The 23420-nt window shown below is 41.2% G+C and overlaps 1 protein-coding gene across 1 annotated transcript in view; it reads right to left on the bottom strand.

Moving 5' to 3' along the window:
* The window catches only part of ATP2B2 (ATPase plasma membrane Ca2+ transporting 2), a 174631-nt gene that overhangs the window by 108934 nt on the left and 42277 nt on the right, over positions 1-23420 (bottom strand). The window contains exons 6-8 of the mRNA XM_044676014.1: positions 8791-8916; positions 6335-6367; positions 4910-4969 (exon numbers count right to left, since the gene is read on the bottom strand). Of these exons, the coding sequence (XP_044531949.1) occupies positions 4910-4969; positions 6335-6367; positions 8791-8916 (219 nt within the window). The remainder of the gene's footprint in view (positions 1-4909; positions 4970-6334; positions 6368-8790; positions 8917-23420) is intronic.

Raw genomic sequence — 23420 nt, 5'->3', positions numbered from 1 at the left:
TCTAAAACTGTAAGACACTGAGGAAAAGTCAATCTGCACAACTAGTAGGGTTTTCACACCAGAAATCTCCTATATGGTTGAAAACACAGTTCTGATCCCAAAGGAAAACAAAGTACTTTCAAGATAATAAATGAATTGTATCAAATTTTACAAATATAAGAGGTTACCACTTATTCCTTAGGTGACACTTGGGAATTACTTTTGTAAAATGGTTAAATCTACAGAATCAATAGGAAGCCATAATTTGACTCCTGGTTGTCATGTTCAAGGCAGCCTCCCCCAGTTGGTGTATAGTTTCAAACCACTAAGGATGATGTGAGACCCAGAAAGCCCTTGACGGACTTCATCAGTCAGTAACACATTGGAATCCTCTGGCATGCTCTCATCTATTATAGAGTACTCTTTTCCCTCCTCTTGCCTCCAGAAAGCCCCAGTCTCTTATTAAAGAATTAAGAGTATAACCATGTACAGAGAAGAAATTTGCTTTTGCTTCCTTTGAAAATTTCTTTCTCTAGATTCTGTCATCCTTTTAGTATAAACAATTCCAAGGACAAATTAAAATAATCGTGCTAAAAAAAAAACAACCTAAGCCTGCCTAGGGAAGAATGGACTTCTATGCATGATTTTCAGAGGTACAAAAGGCCTTTGTTGGCACTGCATAGTTTCTGATTAAATAACTGTGTGCTCATTAAGACCAATTCATTAATTTCATCGTTTATTTCTAGTGCTACCCACATGGTCGTGAAAATGCTGGTAAACGTGTATTTTTTCAGTAAGATAAGCAATAAGAGGCTGGGGAGAGTAGATGTGGCCAAACAAATACTGCTAAACATTTGTTGTTTTAGGGGAAGAAACAGGAGTTTGGAGCAACTTTCTTTAAAATGACACCATTTTCTGAAAACCAAGCTTATTACTCATTACTTACGATTCTCCTTAGTTCCCTTTTAGTCAAAATGACAACTTTCCTAGAGATAAATCATCATGCTCTCCAAGAAGAAGAACCCCGGCTCTCATGTGGGACAGAAGATCTCTATTTATAATGGGTTATGAAGGTCAGTGAAGTTATGCTCAGGGAGTTGGGCCTGGTGAGAGACAAGAGGGACAGAAGGCTGGAAGCCTTCATTTGTCCCTGTGCCACATACCCAGGCTCTGGGCAGTCAATCAAGCTCATGAAGAAACTTTCCAAGTTAGAAAACCAAGGTTTGAATAGCCTACGAAGCTGCATGAGGGTTGAAAAACTGAAGTATGAAGCAAAGGAAACTGACTGTTCTCGTGCTGGAAGCTGGACAGCTCCAGGCTAAGTACTCTTCTTGGGAGATGGGTCACCTTTCTATATTGTCTAAATTCATTCCCATCATACTTAGCTTGGTACTAGAATGGATTCTGCAGGCTACCTAGATCAGATAGACTAATACTACAGCAGGCACTGGGGTCAGATTATTATTGTCTCTAGCACAAACAGAAAATTCATCTTCAGTATGTTTTGGGGAAAGGTTTCCAAAAGACTCTTTAGCTGATCTTCTTCCTCCCTTTGGAGTAATAGTTAGTATTGAGTTTAAGACAGAAGGGAAGGGTTAAAAAAAGAATCTTCAGCTGATTTACATTAGAATCTGCACCTCCAACACTCATCATTTGCCCAATTGAATTAAGACCCTGAAGTCTCACAACTTTTATACTGAATAGCTCTTACTACAAATGGTGAGCATCCCCTTATCAGGTCACCCAAAGCCTCAGGTCAAGAAGCTCAGGGTCTCATGCTCAGTTCCCCAAACATAAAGGTATGGTCTTAGATCACTTTAAAGAGAATAATGGAATGGTAGTGGTGGGTAAGTGGCAGAAGGAGACTGGAGAAAGGGGCATCCTAGCACTGTTGATAATATCTTTGCATGCTCTCAGATCCTCAGCTTCCAATAACATTTCTCTGAGAATTAGCCCACCTGCTCCTCCTCTATCCAAGACTACCCATCTTAGACTGGTTCCAAAGCTACAGCTCATCCACAAAGCATCTGGATCTTCACCCCTGGAGGCACAGCCCTCCATACACATTCCCTTGAGAAAGATTTTCATGCTATTTTGCTGAGCTACAAAGTGGTAAAAGGCACTGCACTCCCTGGGAGAAGAACCAAGGAGATAGCTTCCTTTTCTATGAGCTTTGATCCTGGGTGGGAGCAAGCTGGAGCTTGTAAATTGCCCCCATGAGAATGAGCTTCCCGTAAAGCTTTTACTCTCTGATGCTCTGTTCTCAAGGTTTTTTTTTATCAACTTCAAGAGCTTCCTCCCATGCTTTTACCACACTCACCACCCTGCATAGCCCCCAAATTCAAGGTGAGTTTCCTCTAACGGAAGCCTCACTGAACAGCTGCCCACTCCCAACCAGGAAACCAGACTTCACAGCTTACTGCAGTCACAAAGAGGATGAGCTCAGATCAACTCCCAAAATAGCATTCTAAATATAACCCACAAGGCCTTCATTTCCCTCTTGTCTCCAGAGGCCACGCTTCTTTAAGGAGCTACCGAGCTGCCCTTCAATACCAGAGGGACTCTCACTTTCTCTTCCTGGAAGTGGGCATGTCCAAGGGTAATTCTGTCACAGCTGCCACTGTCAGAGACTACATCACAGATGCCCCTGCTTCCCTGCTCTGCCTCATTTAAGAAGGGAGGTGTTGAAGCCAGAGGAGAGCCTGAATTGTCTGCCTCCTCTCACCTTCCTCTGGCTGTTACCCTTTCAGGAAACCATCCTCTAAAAGACCCCCCCTCTCCAGAGGGGAGAAGTAAGTGCTCCACTCCTCAACCTACATCTTCATTCATTTACTGGGCCACGAGTAGAAGAAAATGGTGGGGCTGGTTACAGCTCTTTTCTGAAATGGTTTGTCATCCCATTCTTCCACAGAAATGGTCCCTTCCCTGCAGCAGATTGAATAGCCCTTAAACTTCTGTAAAGTGTAACCTTCCCCCATAGAGGCTTCCACTATATCTTTCCTGCTAAAATCTATCACAGAGCTGCCTGAATCAGTCAAATCAACCCATCCTCACTCTTCCTTCTACATGCTGCAATTCTGAGGGAGGAAGCTAATTAACAGCTGCCCTCTCTCAAGGAGTCTGCATCGAGTGAATGCTGGGCAGGTGGCCAGAATTCCCTGTACATAGGACCCAGAGGTTCCTGCAGGGATCCCTCCCACCTGGCCTTACAACAGCCTGTATGAGTTCACCAGACACTTTCAAAGGTGTCCCGGCACATACAAATTTCACAACAAGATGTGGCAGGAATATTACAAGTGATTTCCTAGGGCGAACATGTTCTGACTGGGTTTGAGACAATGTATACATAAGGAAAAAACTGAAGGAATCCTCTTTCTTCCCTACAAATCCTGTTGTTTGGGGGTACCTATGAGGTAGGTAGCTGAATGGAAATAAGAGCGATCTTATTTAAGAAATTGGCCATGGTTCGGGAGATATCTGGGAGAATCTGCTTTATCTTGTTCAGCATCAGGGCAAGTGACCCTGCTTAAACTCTGCCTTACTTAACAGTCTAATAGGTAGGTACACAGCTCCCAGGTGCTGTCTCCCTCAGCCCCATTTCCAGTACCATCATTTGGCCAGTCCACAAAAAGGACCACGAATGACCGTGATCACCTCCGACCTGCAACAAAGCTCCCTTTCTTCATTCCTGGTGGGCACTGCAGTTCCTGAGGACTAGCCATCAAGGTCAAGGTCGAGGCCACCCATACCCAGCAAGATTTCCACCCAATCTCCCCCTCCCCTACTCAAATGGTGCTCTAAAAGAATGCAGAGTTTCAAGAAACATACACTGCACAGCACAGCCAACAGCAGAGAATGCTAGTCCAGAATCATTGAGAAAAAAAAGAAAGAGCTACTTCAGGGCCTAAGCTAAATGTCTACCCATTCATGATTTGAAAGAGACTATGAAGATACATACTGGCTAAAGTATCAGCATGCCACAGGATGGGGTCATGAAACTGTAAGTGAGACAATCTCAAATTCATTGAGGTTCTATTTTGGAGTGAAGGACTAGAGCCCTTGATGCTTAGCCCAGAGGCCAAGCCAGAAGCACGGGCAAATAGATGAACAAAGGCATCTCTCCCTCACAGACAATGCTCATGGGTGCCGATGCTCAGAGCCTCTCAGCAGCCCAGAGTCCTGTTGCTTCAGAACCAGATTCCTGACCCCGGGCCATTTATTTCCCAAAGCTATGGTGAGACTAAGTAGGCTTATGAGAGTGTCACGCTGGGAGAATGGAGCATAAGTTGGGGAGGAGTACTTTGCAAAGCTTTGGTGAGAAGTTTTGGGGTTCTTTTTCACTAAATACTCAAGTCAATTTTATCTCCCCTCTCCCCCTTTGCTCTATTCCAAGGCCACAGTCCCACCAAAGTGGCACTGAGGACCAGTCTGAGGAGATGGGCATCCTGTTCTTTTCTTTTTTTAAAAAAAATCTCCTTACCTTCCATCTTAGAATCAATGCTATGTATTGGTTCTAAGGCAGAAGAGCAATAAGGGCTAGGCAATGGGGGTTAAGTGACTTGCCCAGGGTCACCCAGCTAGGAAGTATCTAAGGCCAGATTTGAAGCCAGGATTTCCCATCTCCGGGCCTGGCTCTATCCACAGAGCCACCTAGGCTCCCGTGGACCTCATTTTCAAAGCAGGTAGCTCTTGGGACAGGTTGAGGCTTTGTAGGTGACCTTTCCCCAAGGATTGATAATAGCGTGGCCCCTCTTATAAGCTACTGTCTGAGAGAAAGGAAGAGGCACTATCCCCAGATAACACATGCACATACACCACGTGTGCTATTGAGAAGAGGAAGGGGCGAGTCAAGAGAAAGAAAGAGAAAGAAGAGAGAATTGGAAGAGAAGTCCACGAAAGAAAAACAAAAAGCTCAGTATTCTTGACGTACCATTGACTAAGCTGGAATTTGCATTATCGATGGTATTTGCACCTGCTGCACCATCTGTAGCTGCAGGAGGGTGGGAGGGGTGGGAAGAATCTACTGAGTAATAATGGATAAAAAGAATAGTACATAATAATAATAATAATAATAACATGAATAAATTCACATGACAAAATAGCAACATTTATGAAATTAACATGGCTTTGTTCTTTTGGGGAAAAAAAAAACTTGGCTGAAAATTAAGTAACATAACATTAGAAAAATGAAATGCCATCACAAAAATATCATAAAAGCCAGGGGGAAAACTCATATATGGAATATCTGGAAAATAAATGTGGGAAGACATTCAGTGAAGGCTGCAAAGGACAGAAACTGTACAGCTCTGGGTTCCACTATGCCAAGAATGCTTGGGATTGCGCTGGTAGGAGCAGAACTCTAACTGGCCACCCAGAGATGGGATGCCCTTTTCCCAACGATACAGCTTTGCTGAGCTGTGTGCATATCAGCCTTCTCTATATATACTAGAAATAATTCCATCTACCAATAGGAGATATGCTCTTGGGTCTGTTGATGTGGTACATTATCATTCCCAGAGTGACTGGACAACTGAGGTCTAGAGCTTCTCAATTCGTTCCCAGCTAACACATTGTCAGAACAGGCCACTGTCACAAGGAAGATAGCCTATTCCTAGACTTTCTGACCAGTGCACATGAAGGGAACTTGAGAGATCTAAGAGGCCAATGATCAAAACCTAAAAGGTGATATTTTGCATTTTTCTAAAAAAAAAAATTAAAAGTAGGAGATATGCCATCAATATATTTATTGACTCTGGACATGTCTTCATTTTAATTGTTAAAAACCATCAAGAATTCCAAATCTACACCTTATTTCCATTCCTAAAGCTGGAAAAATTAATTACAAAGGGAATTCTCATGGTCTATAAATTAGGGCAAAGTGGTGGGTAGTATGATGGTATATGCTTTTTGTGTAGCGATGTGTCCCACTGTAGAATAGTTTGTCATACTCCAGATTGGAATTTCTCTTGGGTCATACTGTATGGTAGTACTGTGATGTTACAGTAAATGGTGGTGTATTTTGTACTGTAATTATGGCAGCATATTACACTGTGATTTTGTGTTGTTTTGATATGTATATACTTGTGCATTGTTATGTCATACAATGTGGTGATTTGAGGTGAGACTGTCAAGTGGCACAGTCAATTGTCTTGGTTTCTGTGTTGGTATGTTATACTTTGTGATGACTTCTGTAGCATGATCAGTTATGTAGAACTGTATGGTGTTGACAAGTGTTGGGTGGTGGTGTGTAGCATTGTGTGATTATATGTTAGTCTTGTATGCATAACCCTGGGTCCCCTAGGGGGCAGTGCTACCATTAAAAATTTCAACTACTCTGAGACATTTCTTACTGTACCTGGAAGCTGAGGGCCATCCACTTTGGGCTCACCTGTGTGATGATTTTTAAAATATATTAATGATGGAGAAATATGCCATCTCTCTCTCTCTCTCATTCTCTCTCTCTCTCTTTTTTCCACTCTCCCTCCCCCCCCTCTCTCTTTCCCTCTCTCTCTCTCCTCCTATCTTTCTCTCCTTCTCCCTCTCTCTCTCTCTCCCTCTCCCTATATATCTCTCTGTCCCTTTGACCTACATATTCTTTCTGTCTCTAACACATTCTAACACATACACACTTTCAAACGCATACACAAAAATACATGTACCCATGTTCAACCACACTTGAGTCAAACTGAAATGTAAGCTAGTAAGTGGGCACCATTTATGATAAGTTTCTGAAGGAAGGGGTCTGCAGGAGCTGACTGGTGGTGGCAATGTGGGAAGGAAAGAGCTCTATCTCCCTATAATGGCTGCCCCAGGGAAATATTCTGTAGCTTCCTGACTCAATGTACTTCTCTGAGTCCCAGTCCTGCCTCAAGTATGTCTTTTCTCTCATGACTCAGGATTGGGCTGAATAGGTTTGATAGGACCCCATCAAACCCTCTCATATCCTTGAGGGGGTGGGTGACTAGGAAAACTATATGAAAGGTCATGATATATTTTGGATATTTCCAGGAATAAACTTCCTGGGACAGTGTAGGATCATAGGATCATAGATTTGGAATTAGAGGGTACCCAAGGTACCATTTAGTCCAACTCCCTCACTTTAGAGGAGGAGAGATATGGTGCAGAGTGAAAGGTCTCACCCAAACTTCATGATCAATATTCTCCATTCAAAAGTCCTTGTTACAATGAGGCTCTATAAGGCTTCCCTTAGGGACACCAAGACAAAATAGGACAAAAATATTAGATTGCTGATGACTACATATCCTAGCTTGCTCAGCATATGAATTGTATATGTAGCCACTCTGTATCCCCTCCTTCAACCAGCCTGTCATTCATGTCCTTCTTTCTGAAATCTATGTCATTGCTTGGTTAGATGCTGCTGGGTTGCCTCTTGGCTTCCAGACATAGCCACTAGCCATAGAGAACTACCCATTCCCTGGGTAGACTATAAAAATGGAGAGTACAAGAGGGTAGTCTGTCTGTGATCATGCCTAGCTCTCTGGGGAGAGTCACAAAACAAGGGTTTACCAAGATCATTTCTGTCAGATCTCAGACTGGCATCTGACAGAGCCCAAATGGAAGAGTTTTATTAAGCTTTGTGAGTCAAGAAAGCAATTGGGAAAAATGCTCAAAAATGTTTTCTTTAACAGATTTCAGGAAGTGTGAGGGCATATTAAAAAAGTAAGATGGTTGGGAGATAGTTTATTAATTCCAAACAGTCTGGAATTCAGACTGTGAACAGCCTGACAGATTAGGTATCTTAAGATGCTTGGAGAGGCCTTAGAGTACAACAAAATCCCTCTTAGCCTCTGGCCAAAATGGATATGCCTCCCTTCTTCTTGTCACTATTGGCACTAAACAGCTTGGCCACCATTTTGGATTTTCTTTTGAAGATAGGAGAGAGTCAAGTTCAAGTGTCTCTCACAACATGAAGGCCTGTGGTCCTAAGAAGAGCTGTTAAGGGTTCATCCAGGTTTTAACTCATTGCTAATTTCCCACATCTTGGAATACCTCTAGCCAATCAAGGTCACCATTATACAAAGTAAATTCAGGCTGTATCTGTATTAGCACCACTAAGAGGGAGATTGAGCAACATTCTAAGGGGTTTCTAAGATTGGCAGTGATCTCGTTGCCTCATTTTTAGCTCTTGACAGCACCCACCCACACTCCTAATTTCTTTTCTATCTCAGTTCCCTTGTATGATGGGTCAACCCTCCCCTTCCTAGTAACTAGCAATGATTCAGCCTAGGAGGTCCTTATAGGGCCACTGGCATCCAAATCAATCATCATCTGAGAAATCACAAGATTGGATTGTGTCCTATGACTGGTTAAGGGACAATACATGTTTAACCATGCCTGTTCAATCTGAGCGGAGAGGGAGTGGTCAAGGGTCACTATATGCATAGCATATAAAGTCAAATGGAAACCAGGAAAATTTGAGTTAACCCTGTAGTTCCACTCAACATGAAAGGCATACATAGAGACAACAGTCTCCTTTCTTGTCACCCTTAGAGAGATTTATGGGTCAATCCAAAACATGCTATCGATAGTCCCACCTGGCACAGAAAACAGAAAAAAACACTTGGGTGGGTTGAATGATATGACATGACAAGACAAAGAACTATTACCAAAAAAAAGTCTATTGCCTAAGGACAGACACAACACAGCTGATCTAAGTGCTGAGGGCATCTGCCTATACCCATAAGTAGATGATACTGTAGAAAGCATTATCTTGGCTGCCTCCAGCCAAGTTCCTACAAGAATGGCACACACTGGACTTAGGAACAACTAGTGACAGGGGAAGAGAGTTACCTTTCTTGTCTTTCTTTTCTTCTTCTTCACCACCAGCTCCCAACAAGGTAAAGATGATGCCAGTCTGAGAGTTCACTCCCACAGCAGTGACCAACATCCTGCCAGAGCCCTCCATCACATGAGTCCCTGATGGGAAGGGAAAAGAGAGCCAAGTTATCACTGTTCCCACCCTTTCTAAGGTCAGCCCCTGCCCTCAATCCAAGTGAACATGATTGCAGACTCTTGATTCTCCTCTCAGAGGGTCTTGCTGTTTACTCCCTGCTGTGAGTGTCCCATAAGAATCACAACTTCTATTGGTATTAATGCCATTAATGATGACAAGGCACTTTATATAGCACTCACTCATTCATTCTCCATACAAGGTGTATAATAACTTGATTCAATTCAACACATCAAACCTTTATTAAATATCTACTTCATGTCTCTCTGTAAGGCACTGGAGGAACAAAGACAAAAATGAAAAGTCCTTACTTGCCAGGAGCTTATATTTAACTGGGAAGTAGATATCACAAAATGATAGTTGATTAGTCTAATTTAACAGAGAGGAAAACTGAAGCTTAGGGAAAATTAAATGACTTAATAATGCTCGCACACCAAGTATGAACCCTTCTCTCTCCTGACACTGGAGTCCAGCACTCTTTCCAACAAACCACTCATGGCCATTGTGTGCTTATTTTGCTGTCTCTCTGTATTCTAGATAAATAAATTTACAAGGTAGGTGTGCTCTAGATAAGTAAGGCATAACAGCATAGACCTTGATCATGTTTATTGTGATCCCTTTGAGTTGGTCCTCTTTTAGCTAAATTTACAAGTTAAGTGCCAGGTAAGTATCAGTTTTGTCCATTCACTAATAGGTTTCCTTTGTAATTCTTCGGAGTATATTTTATCTATTTAAACATGTTATTCTTTGGGTAGCTAGGTGGCTCAGTGGATATGGAGTTGGGTTTGGAGATGGTAGGACCTGAGTTCAAATCTGATCTCAGACACATCCTAAATTCCCTGAGCATGTCATTTAACCCCTGTTGCCTAGTTCTTCTTTGACTTTTTTGACTTTTCTGACTTGGGACCAATACTTAGTATCGTTTCTAAGACAGAAGGTAAGAATTTTTAAAAACATGATTCCAAGAAGGAGAATTCCCCAGACTGCTAGGTCCATTGATACACAAAGAGATTCACAGAGCTACAGGCCAGAGAATGCAATAGCACTGAGTCAAAAGCTCAGACACCATTCTCACTCAGGATAAGTACTATTTTATAATCAGCGGGTCCTTCAACTTGCTCCTCTGCTCCCTTCTTAGATAGTCAGAGGAATTCTACCCATGGCATAGAAAGACAAAACTGAGGCACCAAAATAATAATCCATGATTGCCTTAGCTCCTCTCAAAATGAAAAAGGAAAGAAAGTGTTGAGATCTATTTATCATCTCTGATAATCTGAAAAGGACAGTTTAGTTGATAAGGAAATAACAGGACACTGAACATCTTTTACCTCATGCTTCCAGCTCTGTCTCCTGGGGTATGGAGTTTATTATATATATTTCAAGACTCATTTCACACAAAAGAACCCCCCCCAAAACTTTGCAGATGTGCAGAAGTTATAAATTATGTCATATCAAAACACAAAACATTGGCTTCAGAATAGACCAAGACCAAGGCTGAATTTTGACTAGGTTCTTATTAGAAAGCCAAGTCAGGGAATATTTTCTCAGGGTTGAATTGCCCCTGCTAAGGTTTTGGCCTTGGCTGTAGCTGAATTCCTGGGCAGAGGGGAACAGTGTTACCCCTTTAAATTCAGGTTTGCTAGGAACTTAAAGCTTGTCAATAAGGCCATAATACTTTTCAACAAGAAATCACAAGGATCACAGAAGGGGTCAAAAGAGGAGTCTCAGATTTTTATCTATTCTCTTATTGGCTTCCCACAAGAAAGGACAGTATTTGACAAAGTTTTCAGGCCCATTCTTGATACAGTTTATTTCACCTGTCCCAAACTAAAATGGAGGATGTTACCTATCCTTTGGTAATGGTTTTTTCATCAGATCTAGAAGAGAGGATGGAAAAAGCAAAAACTGGCAACCAGGACCAATTTCCACCAAAGATAATCAGACCTCCAATCACATTTTTATCTACTGACACATATCTCAGTGAGGATCTCACTGATGTCTCAGCCTAGGCAGAGTGAAACTTTACTAGAGCCAGTTCATGGAGGCCTCATTTGATACAAGGACTAAAAGGAGCAGCCCCAAAATCTATGTATAGCTTTCTAGACCAGAGGATTTAGCATCCAAGTCATATTCATGGCTGATTCAGGCAGCCAAGGTTTTGCCACCTGACTGATCGAATGGAAACAATGGGGAGATAAGAGTTAGGTGAGACAATTAACACAGCGAGGTGATCCCTCCCTGTCAGCAGTCTGATCAACGCATTTCCACATCTCCATCTTTGCATGGCCTGTGCCCCCCCCGTACCCCATGCTAGAATGCACTCCCTTCTTAGCTTCACCTCACAGAATCACTGCCTTTCAAGACACAGCACCAGCCCTAGCTCTGTAAGAAGCTTTTCCTGATCTTACTCCCTCCCCCAAATATAATTGCTTTCCTTCTCTGGCCACCTTCTATTTTTCTCCTTCATATTTATTTTGTATTTTTCTTTTATTTGCTTATATATAGATCTGCTACATCCCCCAAAAGATATATAAACTCTTTGACAACAGGGCCAGTTTTATTCGGTGTTAGTATCTTCAGTACCTAGGACAGTACCTGGCACATAGCTGCTCCCTGAATGATTCATCCAAAGTTTAAGGTGGAAATAATTTGTTTCTGCTCCCAAGGGGATATGCATTTCAAAATGGGACAAAGAGAAGATCAATATATTTGTGTATAGATGAGTTGTATAGTATAACAGAACCAGACTAGATTATGTCAGAAGTAAAGTAGCCCAAAAGAATGGAAAGCTGAAACTACAGTCAGAAAGATGGGTTCAGATCCAGATTCTATTAGCTGTGTGACTCTAGTCCAGTTATTCAACCTTGCTGGGCCTCAGTCTCTTCATCTATAAAATGAGAGGGAGTTGGATTCATTGTGACCTCTCAGGCTGCTTCTTTTAAAAAAACCCTTATCTTCCATCTTCAAATCAATACTGTGTGTTGGTTCCAAGGCAGAAGAGTGGTAAGGGAGTAGGCAATTGGAGGTAAGTGACTTGCCCAGGGTCACACACTAGGAAGTGTTTGAGGTCAGATTTGAACCCAGGTCCTCCTGTTTTATGGCCTAGCTCCCTATCCACTAGCTGCCCCCATCATCTAATTCTAAATCTCTGATCCAGTGATCCTAAGACCTAGATTCTATTCCTAGTTCTGCCACTGACTACCTGTGTGACCTTGGACAAAGGAATAGTCCATGATCACCACAGATTCTCTCAAAATGCAAAAGTCAAGAAAGGATGGTATTTAATAAAGTTATCATTCTTATTAAATATAGTTAATTTAACCTCTCCTAAACTAACAAGGGAGAATGTTACAAATAATGATTTTTTTTATCAAATCTTAGAAGAGGGATGAAAAAAGCAAAAATTGTCAAGTCACTTCATTTCCCTAAACCTCATTCTCCTTGTCTGTTTAATCGGATAGTTTGGTTTTTGTTGTTATTCAGTTCTTTCAGTCACACATGACTCTTTGTGACCCCATTTGGGGTTTTCTTGGCAAAGTTACTGGAGTATTTTACCATTTCCTTCATCAGCTCATTCCATAAAAGAGGAAACTGAGGCAAACAGGGTTAAGTGACTTGCTCAGGGTCACACAGCTTACAAGTGTCTGAGCCCAGATTTGAACTCAGATAAATCTTCCTGACTCCAAACACAGTATTAATCCCCTTAGCTGGCAGAGGTGAGAACACCTGCCCAATATTATGAGCTTGAACTTCCTTTCCTCACTGTGGATTTGCCATTCCCTAGAAAGAAATGACTTTTTTTTTCGTAAAATCCCCAAAGGATGTAAAACAATCTTTCCCACCAACCTAATCCTCTCACCAATTTAGTCAAACCCCAGGCCTTCTGAGCTCTGAAAACTGAGGCCCTGCCTCTCTACATTTCTTACATTTGGGGAATCCAGCCCTAGCTAGGTGTTCAGTGGTAGGGAAGAGATTATGAATCTGAGCAGCTTTTCTTCAGGCACCAAGTGACCTGATTTTTCAATCAAATCTCATTTTGTTGTTTTATTTTACTTGGCCATCCTCATGTCTCTGAGCTCAGGCCTCTGGGATTCTTCCCTTTTCTCTTCCTTGATGAGAACACACTCAGGTGTTACTAATTCAGGAGCAGCAACAGAATGGCTGCCCTAATCCAGAGTTTCTTTTTTCAACCACTTGAAGGTTGAAGGGGAGGGAAGGGTTCTTAGAGCAGCAGGGATAGATATTAGGACAGAGCATCAATTTAAATAATAATGGTAATGAGAGGTGGCATTTAAATAGTATTTTGAAGTTTGTGAAATCCTTTAGAAATATTATCTCATTTGATCCTCCCTACAAACCTGGGAAGTAGGTATTATAACAATCCCCATTCATAAGGAAGAAGTAACTGAAGGAGATGGATGTTAGTGACTTACTTAACTAGGCATCCAAAGCCCTTCACACTCTGGCTCTATCTACCTTTCCAGCTTTATCACATACCGGTATCCCTCACCTGATCAACATCTCACCCCACCGAAACTATTTACCCTTCACTGATCTCACTCTGTTCTGCTATGCAAAACTTTTCTCATGACTTGGATGGGCCCTCCATATGCCTGTACCTACTAAGGGAAGGCAGCAAGACATCGAAAAAATCTCAATGAATCTGGAGTCAATTTGTTTTAATATTTCTTAATGTTTCATGGAGTCATTGCTCCATATATTACTTAATAACTTAGTTAATTAATAACTTAAGTGTTATTCCTAGAAAAAATACTGCAGAGTATTTACTAAATCCAGCATGTATGTCTTCATTTCCTCTTGGGTCCCTCAGCTTTGGTTCTTCAGAGTTGACTATGGTTTGCTTTCAGTTTGGTCCATTCTAATTTCAAGGAATTCAATTTGTAGGTAAGATATACCACAGTTGATTCTTGGGTCCTAATACTTCTCTGTTAATTCCATTTTGGATTACTTGTTTAATTTCTTCTGATTTTTCATCTAGTCCTTCTAGTTAGGGAAACCTTTTCTCTGAGGTTCTACTTGGACTGGTCACATATTGACCCTTTTTTGGGTTTACCTCTTGGGCTTCTCACTCTTCAAGTCCTTTGTTAAATTAAGCATTTAAAAATGTACACTTTTCTCTAGCCTCATCTTCTTTATTAGGAGCTGGTATCTGAATCAAAATTGGCTCTCATTCTCCAGATTAGTGAATGAAAGGCTTAGTTGATCATGAATTCAGTGGCTAAGACTATGCCCTGCTTTCTGTGAGAATTGTCCAGCTTCTATCCATGGTTCAAGCCTAAGCTCCTTGATCCTGGGATAAATTATGACTGCCTGGCTGCTGATCTGGCCCCCTCGCTGGCCACAATTTCAGATCAGCCCCTGGGCTACCTTTTTACTTCACTGGCATTGGCTTAGCCCTTTCTCTTGCTATGGGATTGCACTGCTTTCACACGGTACCTTCCATCTCCCCTGGCATGCCCCCACACGGTGTTTCTTCAAAATTTTGTAATAATTTTTATGTAGTCTTGGCGTGGGTGGAGGGACTCATCACTGATTCTCTTTGATTTATGTGATTTGTTCCTTCTGGGCCATTTTTAGAGCTTTATTGGAATGTCTGTGGGGGACCTGGGTTCCTCAGGGTCTGAGTACCAACACATTACCACCTTCTTCAATAAACATTTCAACAAATATTTATCAATTCTCTATCCATATGTGATGCAAAGGGGGCAAATTTTGGTGTGATGTAAGGGGAGGGGAACTTTCAGACAATGACAAAAGCTCAGAAGGGTTGTTGCATAAAGTAGTGAGCTCCCCATCACTCAGGAGAGGCTCAGTGATACTTGTTAGGGATATGGTACTTCCTCAGACAAAAAATGGAGTAGATAGCAGCTGAGGTCCTTTCCAATATGTGAGATTCTAAGGTATGTTACATTTCCCAGCCAATAAATCATCTTTCCCAGCAATATTGCCCACAGGCAGAATCCTACTGGTCTTGGAGATGTATAGGCCTGGATGTGGATACCCTAAAGAAAGACTTTCTAGTCATATGGCCATGGTCGAACAACTTAATCTGCCTAAACCTTAAAATGAAGATAATAATAACTGCAGAACTTATCTCACAGGGTTGCTAGGAGAAATAGTGAGATAATCTGTGCTAAATACTTTTAATTATAAAGAATTATCTAAATGCCAGCTATTATTGATATCGACAAACATTTACTGAGCATTTAGGACACAACAAATCTCTATCCCAGGCTATCTATAACCTTGGTTTCAAAGACTCAGAGATCCTTCAAAGTAATTTAGTCCAAGCCTTCATTTTACTGAGGCCCAGAGAAATCAAGTAACAGAGCCTGGATTTGAACTTATTCCCTGTGTCTCTTAAGTCCATCAATAGATCTTCCACACCGTGGTGCCCCACTGTGGAACAATAAGATAAGGAGATCGGGAATGATTTTACCATTGCTGCAAACCTTTAGTTACAATAGAAAATTCTGTCTCCAGGTTTCTGCATCTTGTCAGTAATTTTCATAGCTTTGGGGCATGAAAGAAAAAAGGGGGACATCTGGGAAAGGCATTTGAGACAAATTAGTCCTCTTTAGTTGGCTTTCCATGTGAATTCTAAACTCCCCAAAATGCAGAAAGAAATGCGTCATCCCTTCCAGGCTCTGGGATGCCCTGAGATGACCCTCAATTGGGGATAGGGAGGAGCATCATGACAAAGGAATGATGGCTAGTGACATTCCATTAGGCTAAAGCAGGCCACTGCCACTCAGCTTACATGGTGTAGCCTTGATAATAAGAGATCTGGGCTAGAAGGAGGGAAATTGGATTCTAATCCTCATATTTTTCCAGTTTTTTTAATTGCCTTCTATCTCTTAAAATGAATACTGAGTATCAGTTCCAAGGCAGAAGAGTGGTAAGAGCTAGACAACTGGGAATAAGCAACTTATCCAGAGTCACACAGAAGTGTAGCCTTGATAATAAGAGCTTTGGACTAGGAATCAGACAACTGGGTTCTAATCCTAATATGTCTCCTTTTTTAAAAAACCTTTACCTTCTGTCTTAGAATTGATACTGGGTATTGGTTTCAAGGCAGAAGAGGAGTAAGGGCTAAGCAATTTGGGTTTAAGTGACTTGCCCAGGGTCACAAAACTAGGATATGTCTGGGGCCTGATTTAAACCTCTAGAGTAAACAGGACCTCCTGTTTCTAGACCTGGCTCTCTGTCTACTTAACTACACAGATGTCCCTCTGATATTTCTCTTAACTAAGGTTGGACAGGTATACAACTGATTTATACTATTTTAAAAGGCATTTGGGCTATTCCTTTTTTAACCTTCCCTTTCATCACATGACTGGCCCACTTCATCCACTAATCATGCTATTCTTCAGAAATATGGTGTACGCCATTTCTTACACATGTGTCATTTCAACATGGTGGCCTAATTATATCCAACATGCATCTCTCTAATGGGACACCCATGGCTTTGATTCTTCAGAGATGATTGAAGTGGTACAAGATTCAAAATCAGGCAACATCTGCAGCAGAATGTGACTATTAAACAATAGTCTTTTGTTCCTCACTGAAGCTCAAAATGCTTAAAGAGGCAATTTCCCAAATGCAACCAAGTTTACACTCTTATTCCTAATTCAGTTCTGGTCCAAATTCATTGTCTATTTGTGGTGGATGTTAGTTAGATGCCATATGGTACCCTTGCAACATAAAACTATCCTCAGAAGAGGAACTCTTAACCATTTTTAGGGCATTGGAGCCCTTTGGCAGTCTGGTGAAGACTAAAAATCCCTTCTCGGAATAATGATTTTTTGAATTATCAAAGTCATAACTATCATATCATTTTATATTATATTAATCACGATGGAAAGAAATGCTAAGTTATAGCTAAATGCTAAATTATAGTTAGATAAATATGCTATTTTTCCCATCCAAGTTCACAGAGCCCCTGAAATCTATCTACAGATGACATGAAATTTATCCATGGACTTACAAGGGGTTCGTGGACCCTAGGCAAAGAGCTGCTGGCCTAAAAGAAGGCCTCCAGGCTTAGGTAGTCTTTCTATGATACTGGATTTGGAATAAGTTAACTCCAGTATGAAGTGTGGCTCTACTACTGACTTGGAGAAACCGTTTAAACCTCTTTAGGCCTCAGTTTCATCATCTGTAAAATGGAGATATGTTGTACTACATGGTTTCCAAAGCCTCTTCCAACTCTAGATCTAAGGAAGGACATGACAAACAGTGCATAGGATGAGATATTGTTGAAATGTGAGCTGCAGTGGTTGAAAGAATTTCTCCATCAACACCTGTAATCTTTCAAATGTCAGTAACCTCCTGACTTCAGTTCCTCATAGTAATAGAGTAAAGCATAGAGAAAAGTAGTAAAAGAGGTTCATGCTTTTTTGAAGGGGAATAAAAAGAGCTGGTAAAAACCCAAGATACCAGCGCCCTGCTTCCTATCCATATCACCATCCCAAATGCTCATCATCACCATCAACCCCTTCCCTCTTATTATTATCCTTTTCCTTTTCTTTCTCCTCCTTCTACTTCCCCTTGTCCTTCTCATTGTCCTTGTCCTTGACCTTCTCCTTCTCCTTGTGCTTCTCCTTCTTCTCCTTGTGTTTTTCCTTCTCCTTGTCCTTCTCTTTGTCCTTGTTCTTCTCCTTGACCTTCTCCTCATCCTTCTCCTCCACCTTCTCCATTTGCCTCTTCCTCCTCTTCTCCTCCTCCCATTCCTTCTCCTCTTTCTTTTCATCCTCACTAGTATTATTACTACTATTACTACTACTTACTGCTATTATTACTATGACTAAATTGGAGGCAATGATGACTATGATGATGACTACTACTAACAATAAAATTATAATTCATGTTTGCTAGCATTTTAGTGTTTTCAAAATACTTTCTTCACAGCAGCTACATGAGGGAGGAATTTGCCCCCTTTAACAGATGAGTAAACATGTTCAGAGAGGGATGGTACTCACTCACTGAAATGACTTGAAAGTCATCACATGAAATTTTAGAATGTCACATCGATGAGGCATCCTTAGATATCATCTCTTTTCAGATGAGGATAAAGAGATCCAGGTTTTGTCCAAGGACATACAGCTAGTTAGGGGCAGAGCTGAGACTAAAATTCAATCTTTTACAATCCTTGGTCAAATGTACTTTCCACTATCCCACACTGTGCCTTTCTGCCTCCTCATTAGAAGCATTAAAAGACAGGGTAGTGTGGTGATTAGAGAGCTGGCCTCAGAGCCAGGAAGACTTGGGTTCCAGTTGTATTTCTAACACATACTGGCTATGTGATCCTGGACAAGACACTGAACCTCTTGACACTCTGGTCGGCTAAGTTGCAGAAGTGCCAACCTACCGTGGTAGGGGGAGTCTCTTTATCTGGGCATTTATTAGACCCATAAAATCCCAGGTCTAGTCTTCATTCTTGTTAATGCTTTCTCTTTCCCTTAATCATCTTATATTTACTTATATATTATATCCCACCCCATACCATGAACTGTAAGTTCCTTAAGGGACAAGGATGATTTCATTTTAGTCTTTCTAAACCCAGTGCCCAGCAAAATGCCTAGCACATAGTAGGTGCTTAATGAATAGCTGGTGATTTAAACTGAATGATGGTAATGACAGGAAAAATGGCCAGGAAGATTTTAATCTTTTTTAAAAAGTCTTCCTCTGAAGATAGGGTTGGGGAGGGGGGTAAAAGAGATATTATTGAGTCTTACTGAGGTGAGGACTAGTCCATCATAAGAAAACTGGGAGCAGCTAGGTGACGCAGTGGATAGAGTGCCAGAGCTGGAGTTAGGAGGACCTGGGTTCAAATCTCATCTCAGATAAATTCCTAGCTGTGTGTCCCTGGACAAATCATTCAACTTCAATTGTCTAGCCTTTGAAAGTCTTCTGTCTTAGAATTAATTTGAAGACAGAAGGTAAAGGTAAAAAAAAAAGAAAAAGAAAAGTCCATCTATTACCATCTAATTTTTCATGTTTGTCAGCCTCTCACAACTGATCCCTCTGACGCACCCCTCTCCTTGCCTTCACTGAATCCAAAATTGAAAATGGCTAGTTCACCAATGGCTCCAGCCCCTCCTTTTAAGGCTTTCCTGTTTTAAGCCTCAAGATGACCAAAGAGCATAAAAGAGCTTTTTTTCCCCTTCTCACATTTAAGCTGGAGTATCCCTGATCAGAAGAACTCTGCCTACTAATGTTGAAAGAAAGGGAATTGGCTGCACTCTGAGTTGCCCCTGGCATGAGGCCACCCAGACACTCAGGCAGTCAGGGCCCCAGAGCCAAGGATCCCAGCCAGCTCAGAACACTTTGCAGCTCATTATTGTTGCTCCTCAAAGAGAGGGCCTAGGACAATCTTTCAAGAGCCATATCAATTCCTCCCAGTCTTTGGTTTCACAATAGAAGATCAGGAGTCCAAGAGCTCTTGACAAACAAAACATAGCACTGCCCAGTGAGAATATTTTCCTTTCTCCCTAGGACTTAATGTGGTGTGGCATACAAGAAAAAGTACTAGCCTTGGAGTCAAGGAGCCTCAATACCAGCCTGGACACAGATACTAACTCTATTTCTCAATTTTTCCATCTGTAAAATGGGGGGTTGGAGCAGATGAACCCTAAGAACCTTCCCAGCTCTAACATTTCTCCAATCTCCCATCAACCCCAGCTTGCCCCTAAAATGTTGAGAACGTCAATAACTTAAGCCCTCCTTTTAATATCACAAACCTATAGTCTATTGAGATAATGTGAATTGTGCTTTATAAACTGTAAAGTGTTCTATAAATGTTATCATTTTTAATTAATTAACTTTTTCTGGAGATAGTTTTGGACAATTGTTTTCTGACATTTTAGGATTCAGATTTTTCTCCCTCCCTCCTATGTCCTCATCCCTCCCAGAAGAGGTAAATAGTCTGATATAGGTGATACCAATTAAATGCTATTATTATTGATGGTGCTATTATTGTTATATCTTGCTGGCATGAACTTGTGCTTGTTTTGTGTCTTAAATTCCTGGGGAGTAGGAAGTATGGTCCAGGAATGGGCAGGCAGCTTCATATTATGCGTAGCTTGCTGGATTTAAGAGAAAAAAAAATCAATGTTCAAATTCTATTTTCTGTACTTAGTAGCATGTGGGTCAATTAAACTCTGAGCCACAGTTTTCTCATCTATAAAATGGGAGTATCATTTCTTTCCATAGCTATGTCTCCAGAGTTCATCTAAGGCTCAAATGAGATGATAATATCTACAAAACATTTTATAAATTTTTCTGCAGAAAGTTTTTTCTGGGACTTCAAGGTGATAGTGTTGTGCCTCTGAGGTCACTTCTCATCCACTCTGTATGGAGCTAATTATTTACATGTTGCCTTCCCCTCTAGATCATCAGCTTCTTGAGGACAAGGACAATGCTTTTGTCTCTCTTTGCATCTCCAGTGCTCACCACTGGCATATATTAAACATCTAATAAATGTACCAATGGTAGTTATTATTTCTTCATGACTTCCTTACCCCCATTGGCAATGAGATGTCCTAAAATGCAAAGTAGCTGGCACATAATAAATGATTAATAAATGCTTGCTGAGAGACATCTGGGTGGTACATGATTAGAGTGCCAGGCTGGAGTCTGGAAGACCTGGCTTCAAATCTGGTCTCAGACACTTCCTAGCTGTGTGACCCTGGGCAAGTCAATTAACCTTGTTTGCCTAGCCTGTGTCCTTCTGTTTTAGAGGTATTACTCAGAATGAAAGTAAGGATTTAAAAAAATAAACAAATACTTATTGACTAACCAAAATATAACAAAGATAGATTAATGTTTTGGCCATCACTATATTTGAGGTTAGATAAGACATATTTGATTCAACATTTACTGAAGAAACATCTACTAGGTACCCTAGTCTGGGCTGCGCACTAGGCTAAATGAAATAGAAGATGAGAGTCCCAGCTCTCAAGAAAGCCAGAAATGAATTTTATCACCAACTACTAATGTATCCTACTTTATGCAAGAGAGAGACAGTGCTGCAGAGCAGATAGTATTGTGTTGGGCATTAGGAGTCTTTCTGAGTTTAAATCTTACCTCTGACTACTATATTAACATGTGGCCAAGAATATATCACTGACCCCACTCTGTGGCTTATTAGTTGAGCCTCAGTTTCCTTCTCGGTAAAATGGAGTTGATAATAGAACCTACTTTACAGAGCTGTTGAAAAAGCCCAAATGAGATCATGTCTATAAAGTGCTTCGTAAGCTTGCCCTCTCGGCTTTTTAAAGAGCTTGACAAACAGATATACATGAAAGTGAGACGCATGTCAAAAGATACAAAAAGTTTGTATTTAAAAGCAAACAAATCCTTCAACAAGGGAAGAGAAGACTATTTGGTCTAGGGTGGTCAGGGATGACTGGAAGAGGGAATACTAAAGATGGACCATAAATGATGACCAGAATTTGGATAGGATGAGGAAAACATAAAGTGATGGGTAAAAGCTCAGGGGAGGAGTTGAGCCAGTCCTGGGTAGGCCACCTCACTCAGAGAAGGGACTGGATAGTACACTGAAGAGTTTGGATGTTAAGTATATTGAGTCAGGTCAGAAGCCCAAAGCAAGGAGAACATGGTGATTTGTCTCTCTGAGCATGGATGCCAAGGGAATCTGGTGCCCTACTTTTCTCTACTCCTCCCTGTGAGTGACATCTTCAAATGCCTGCAGTACTTTCAGAATTCATGGAGGGACCTCAGGACAGAGGCAGAAAATGAATGCTGTCCCTTTGTGTGGGTGGGAAACCTCTGCTTCTGGCGGGTGGGAGGGAGAAGAGCCATGTGGCTGCTATGCCACTGGAAGCCGCAGGATACAACAGAACACAACATCAAGAACAGAGGGTTTCAGAGACAGACGCAGCTGAGCTGACCTAGGGAGCTAAACTGACCTTTGCTGGGCCAGCTCTGGAACTAGAACTATGATGTGACTCCCAACACTCAAGTCCTTTCATTCACTCCTTTAAAGCAAGGGACAATAATAATCCTTCCATGACTACTAACATTGGAAAGAACTCCTGGATCATAAGAGTTAGAACTGTAAGGGACCTTAGAACAATTTGTTCTACTCCACCAAGTCCAGACTTCTTTATTTTATAGATATTGTATTATATTAATGAAAACATGGCATAGTGGACAAAAGGCCAACCTTGGAATCAAGGAGAACTGGGTTCAAGGCTTGCCTATGATGCATGTTGACTCTGCGACCTTAGATAAATCCTTTAACCTCTCAATGTTCCAGGCAACTTTCCATTGCTATCCATTACTAAGAAGTCTATAACTATAGAAGTTCACACCATGAGTTCTTTATGTTGAAGAAATTGTTGGTTCAAAGGATTCCCACAACCAATGCTAAAAGAAGAGATGTATTAACTCCCATTCTTTATAACACTGTCAGCTATACTGAGCTTCTTCCTCATAACTAAGCAAATGTAAGTACAATTACTCCTATTGTATAGATGAAAAAACTGAAGACTAGAGAAGTAAGTCATTAAATATCAGAGACAGGATTTGAACCCAGGTCCTCTAACTCCAAGTCCAGTTCTCTCTCTTTACTTTCCTTCCAGCAAATTCAACAAGGTCCATCCATCCTTGAGCATCCCAAGCTAAAAGGAGGGAGTGTCCAATGTGACTGGTCGCCCTTTCCCATCATCTCCACTAATGAGGTATTGAGCACTCACCATGAGCAGCTCATTGACTTAGGGGGAAGAAGGCATCATCCTTGACCTTGTGGGGCTTCCAACTAGTTGGAAAGAAAGCATAGAGTCCTATAAGGATAGACGACAGTAGAAGTCACTAAAGCAACCTACTGATTAAGTGATTGGTAAAGACCCTTTGGGATTTCTGAGTAGGGAGTGATCACCTGGGGATGTCGAAGCAGCTAAAGAGTCTGTAAAGATGACTGGTTAGACAGGAATCAGAAGAGTAGAGAGGAAGAAGGAAAGCACTCCAGGCAAGGGCAAGTTTCATGGACTTGGTGAAAAAGACAAGGTCATAATCAGGAAACGAGTAAATTAAGTTTGGATAGATTGTTTTTGTTCAGTTGTATCTAACATTTTTTACCCAATTGAGGTTTTCTTGACAAAGATACTGGAGTGATTTGCCATTTCCTTCTCTAGTTCATTTCACAGAAGAGGAAACTGAGGCAAACAGTTAAGTGATTTGCCCTGGGCCACACGATGAGTAAGTGTCTGAGGCAGGATTTGAACTCAAGAAGATTAGGAAATGCTTGTAGTGGAAGATGAGGAAAACTAGGTTGGGAATAGAGGAATAAAGACTTGGATGCCAGTCTAAAGGATATGACTTTTATTATTTTATTAGATGAATGGAATGATGAGGCTGTTTCCCAGGAAGATTAATCTGGTACCTATGCATAGAATATGCTAGAGAGAGTAAAGGATGGAAGCTG

The sequence above is a fragment of the Gracilinanus agilis genome, chromosome 1 (assembly GCF_016433145.1).
Source record: "Gracilinanus agilis isolate LMUSP501 chromosome 1, AgileGrace, whole genome shotgun sequence".
Lineage (NCBI taxonomy): Eukaryota > Metazoa > Chordata > Mammalia > Didelphimorphia > Didelphidae > Gracilinanus > Gracilinanus agilis.
Note: the sequence above shows the minus strand (reverse complement) of the source record. Positions and strands in the feature narration are given on the sequence as shown.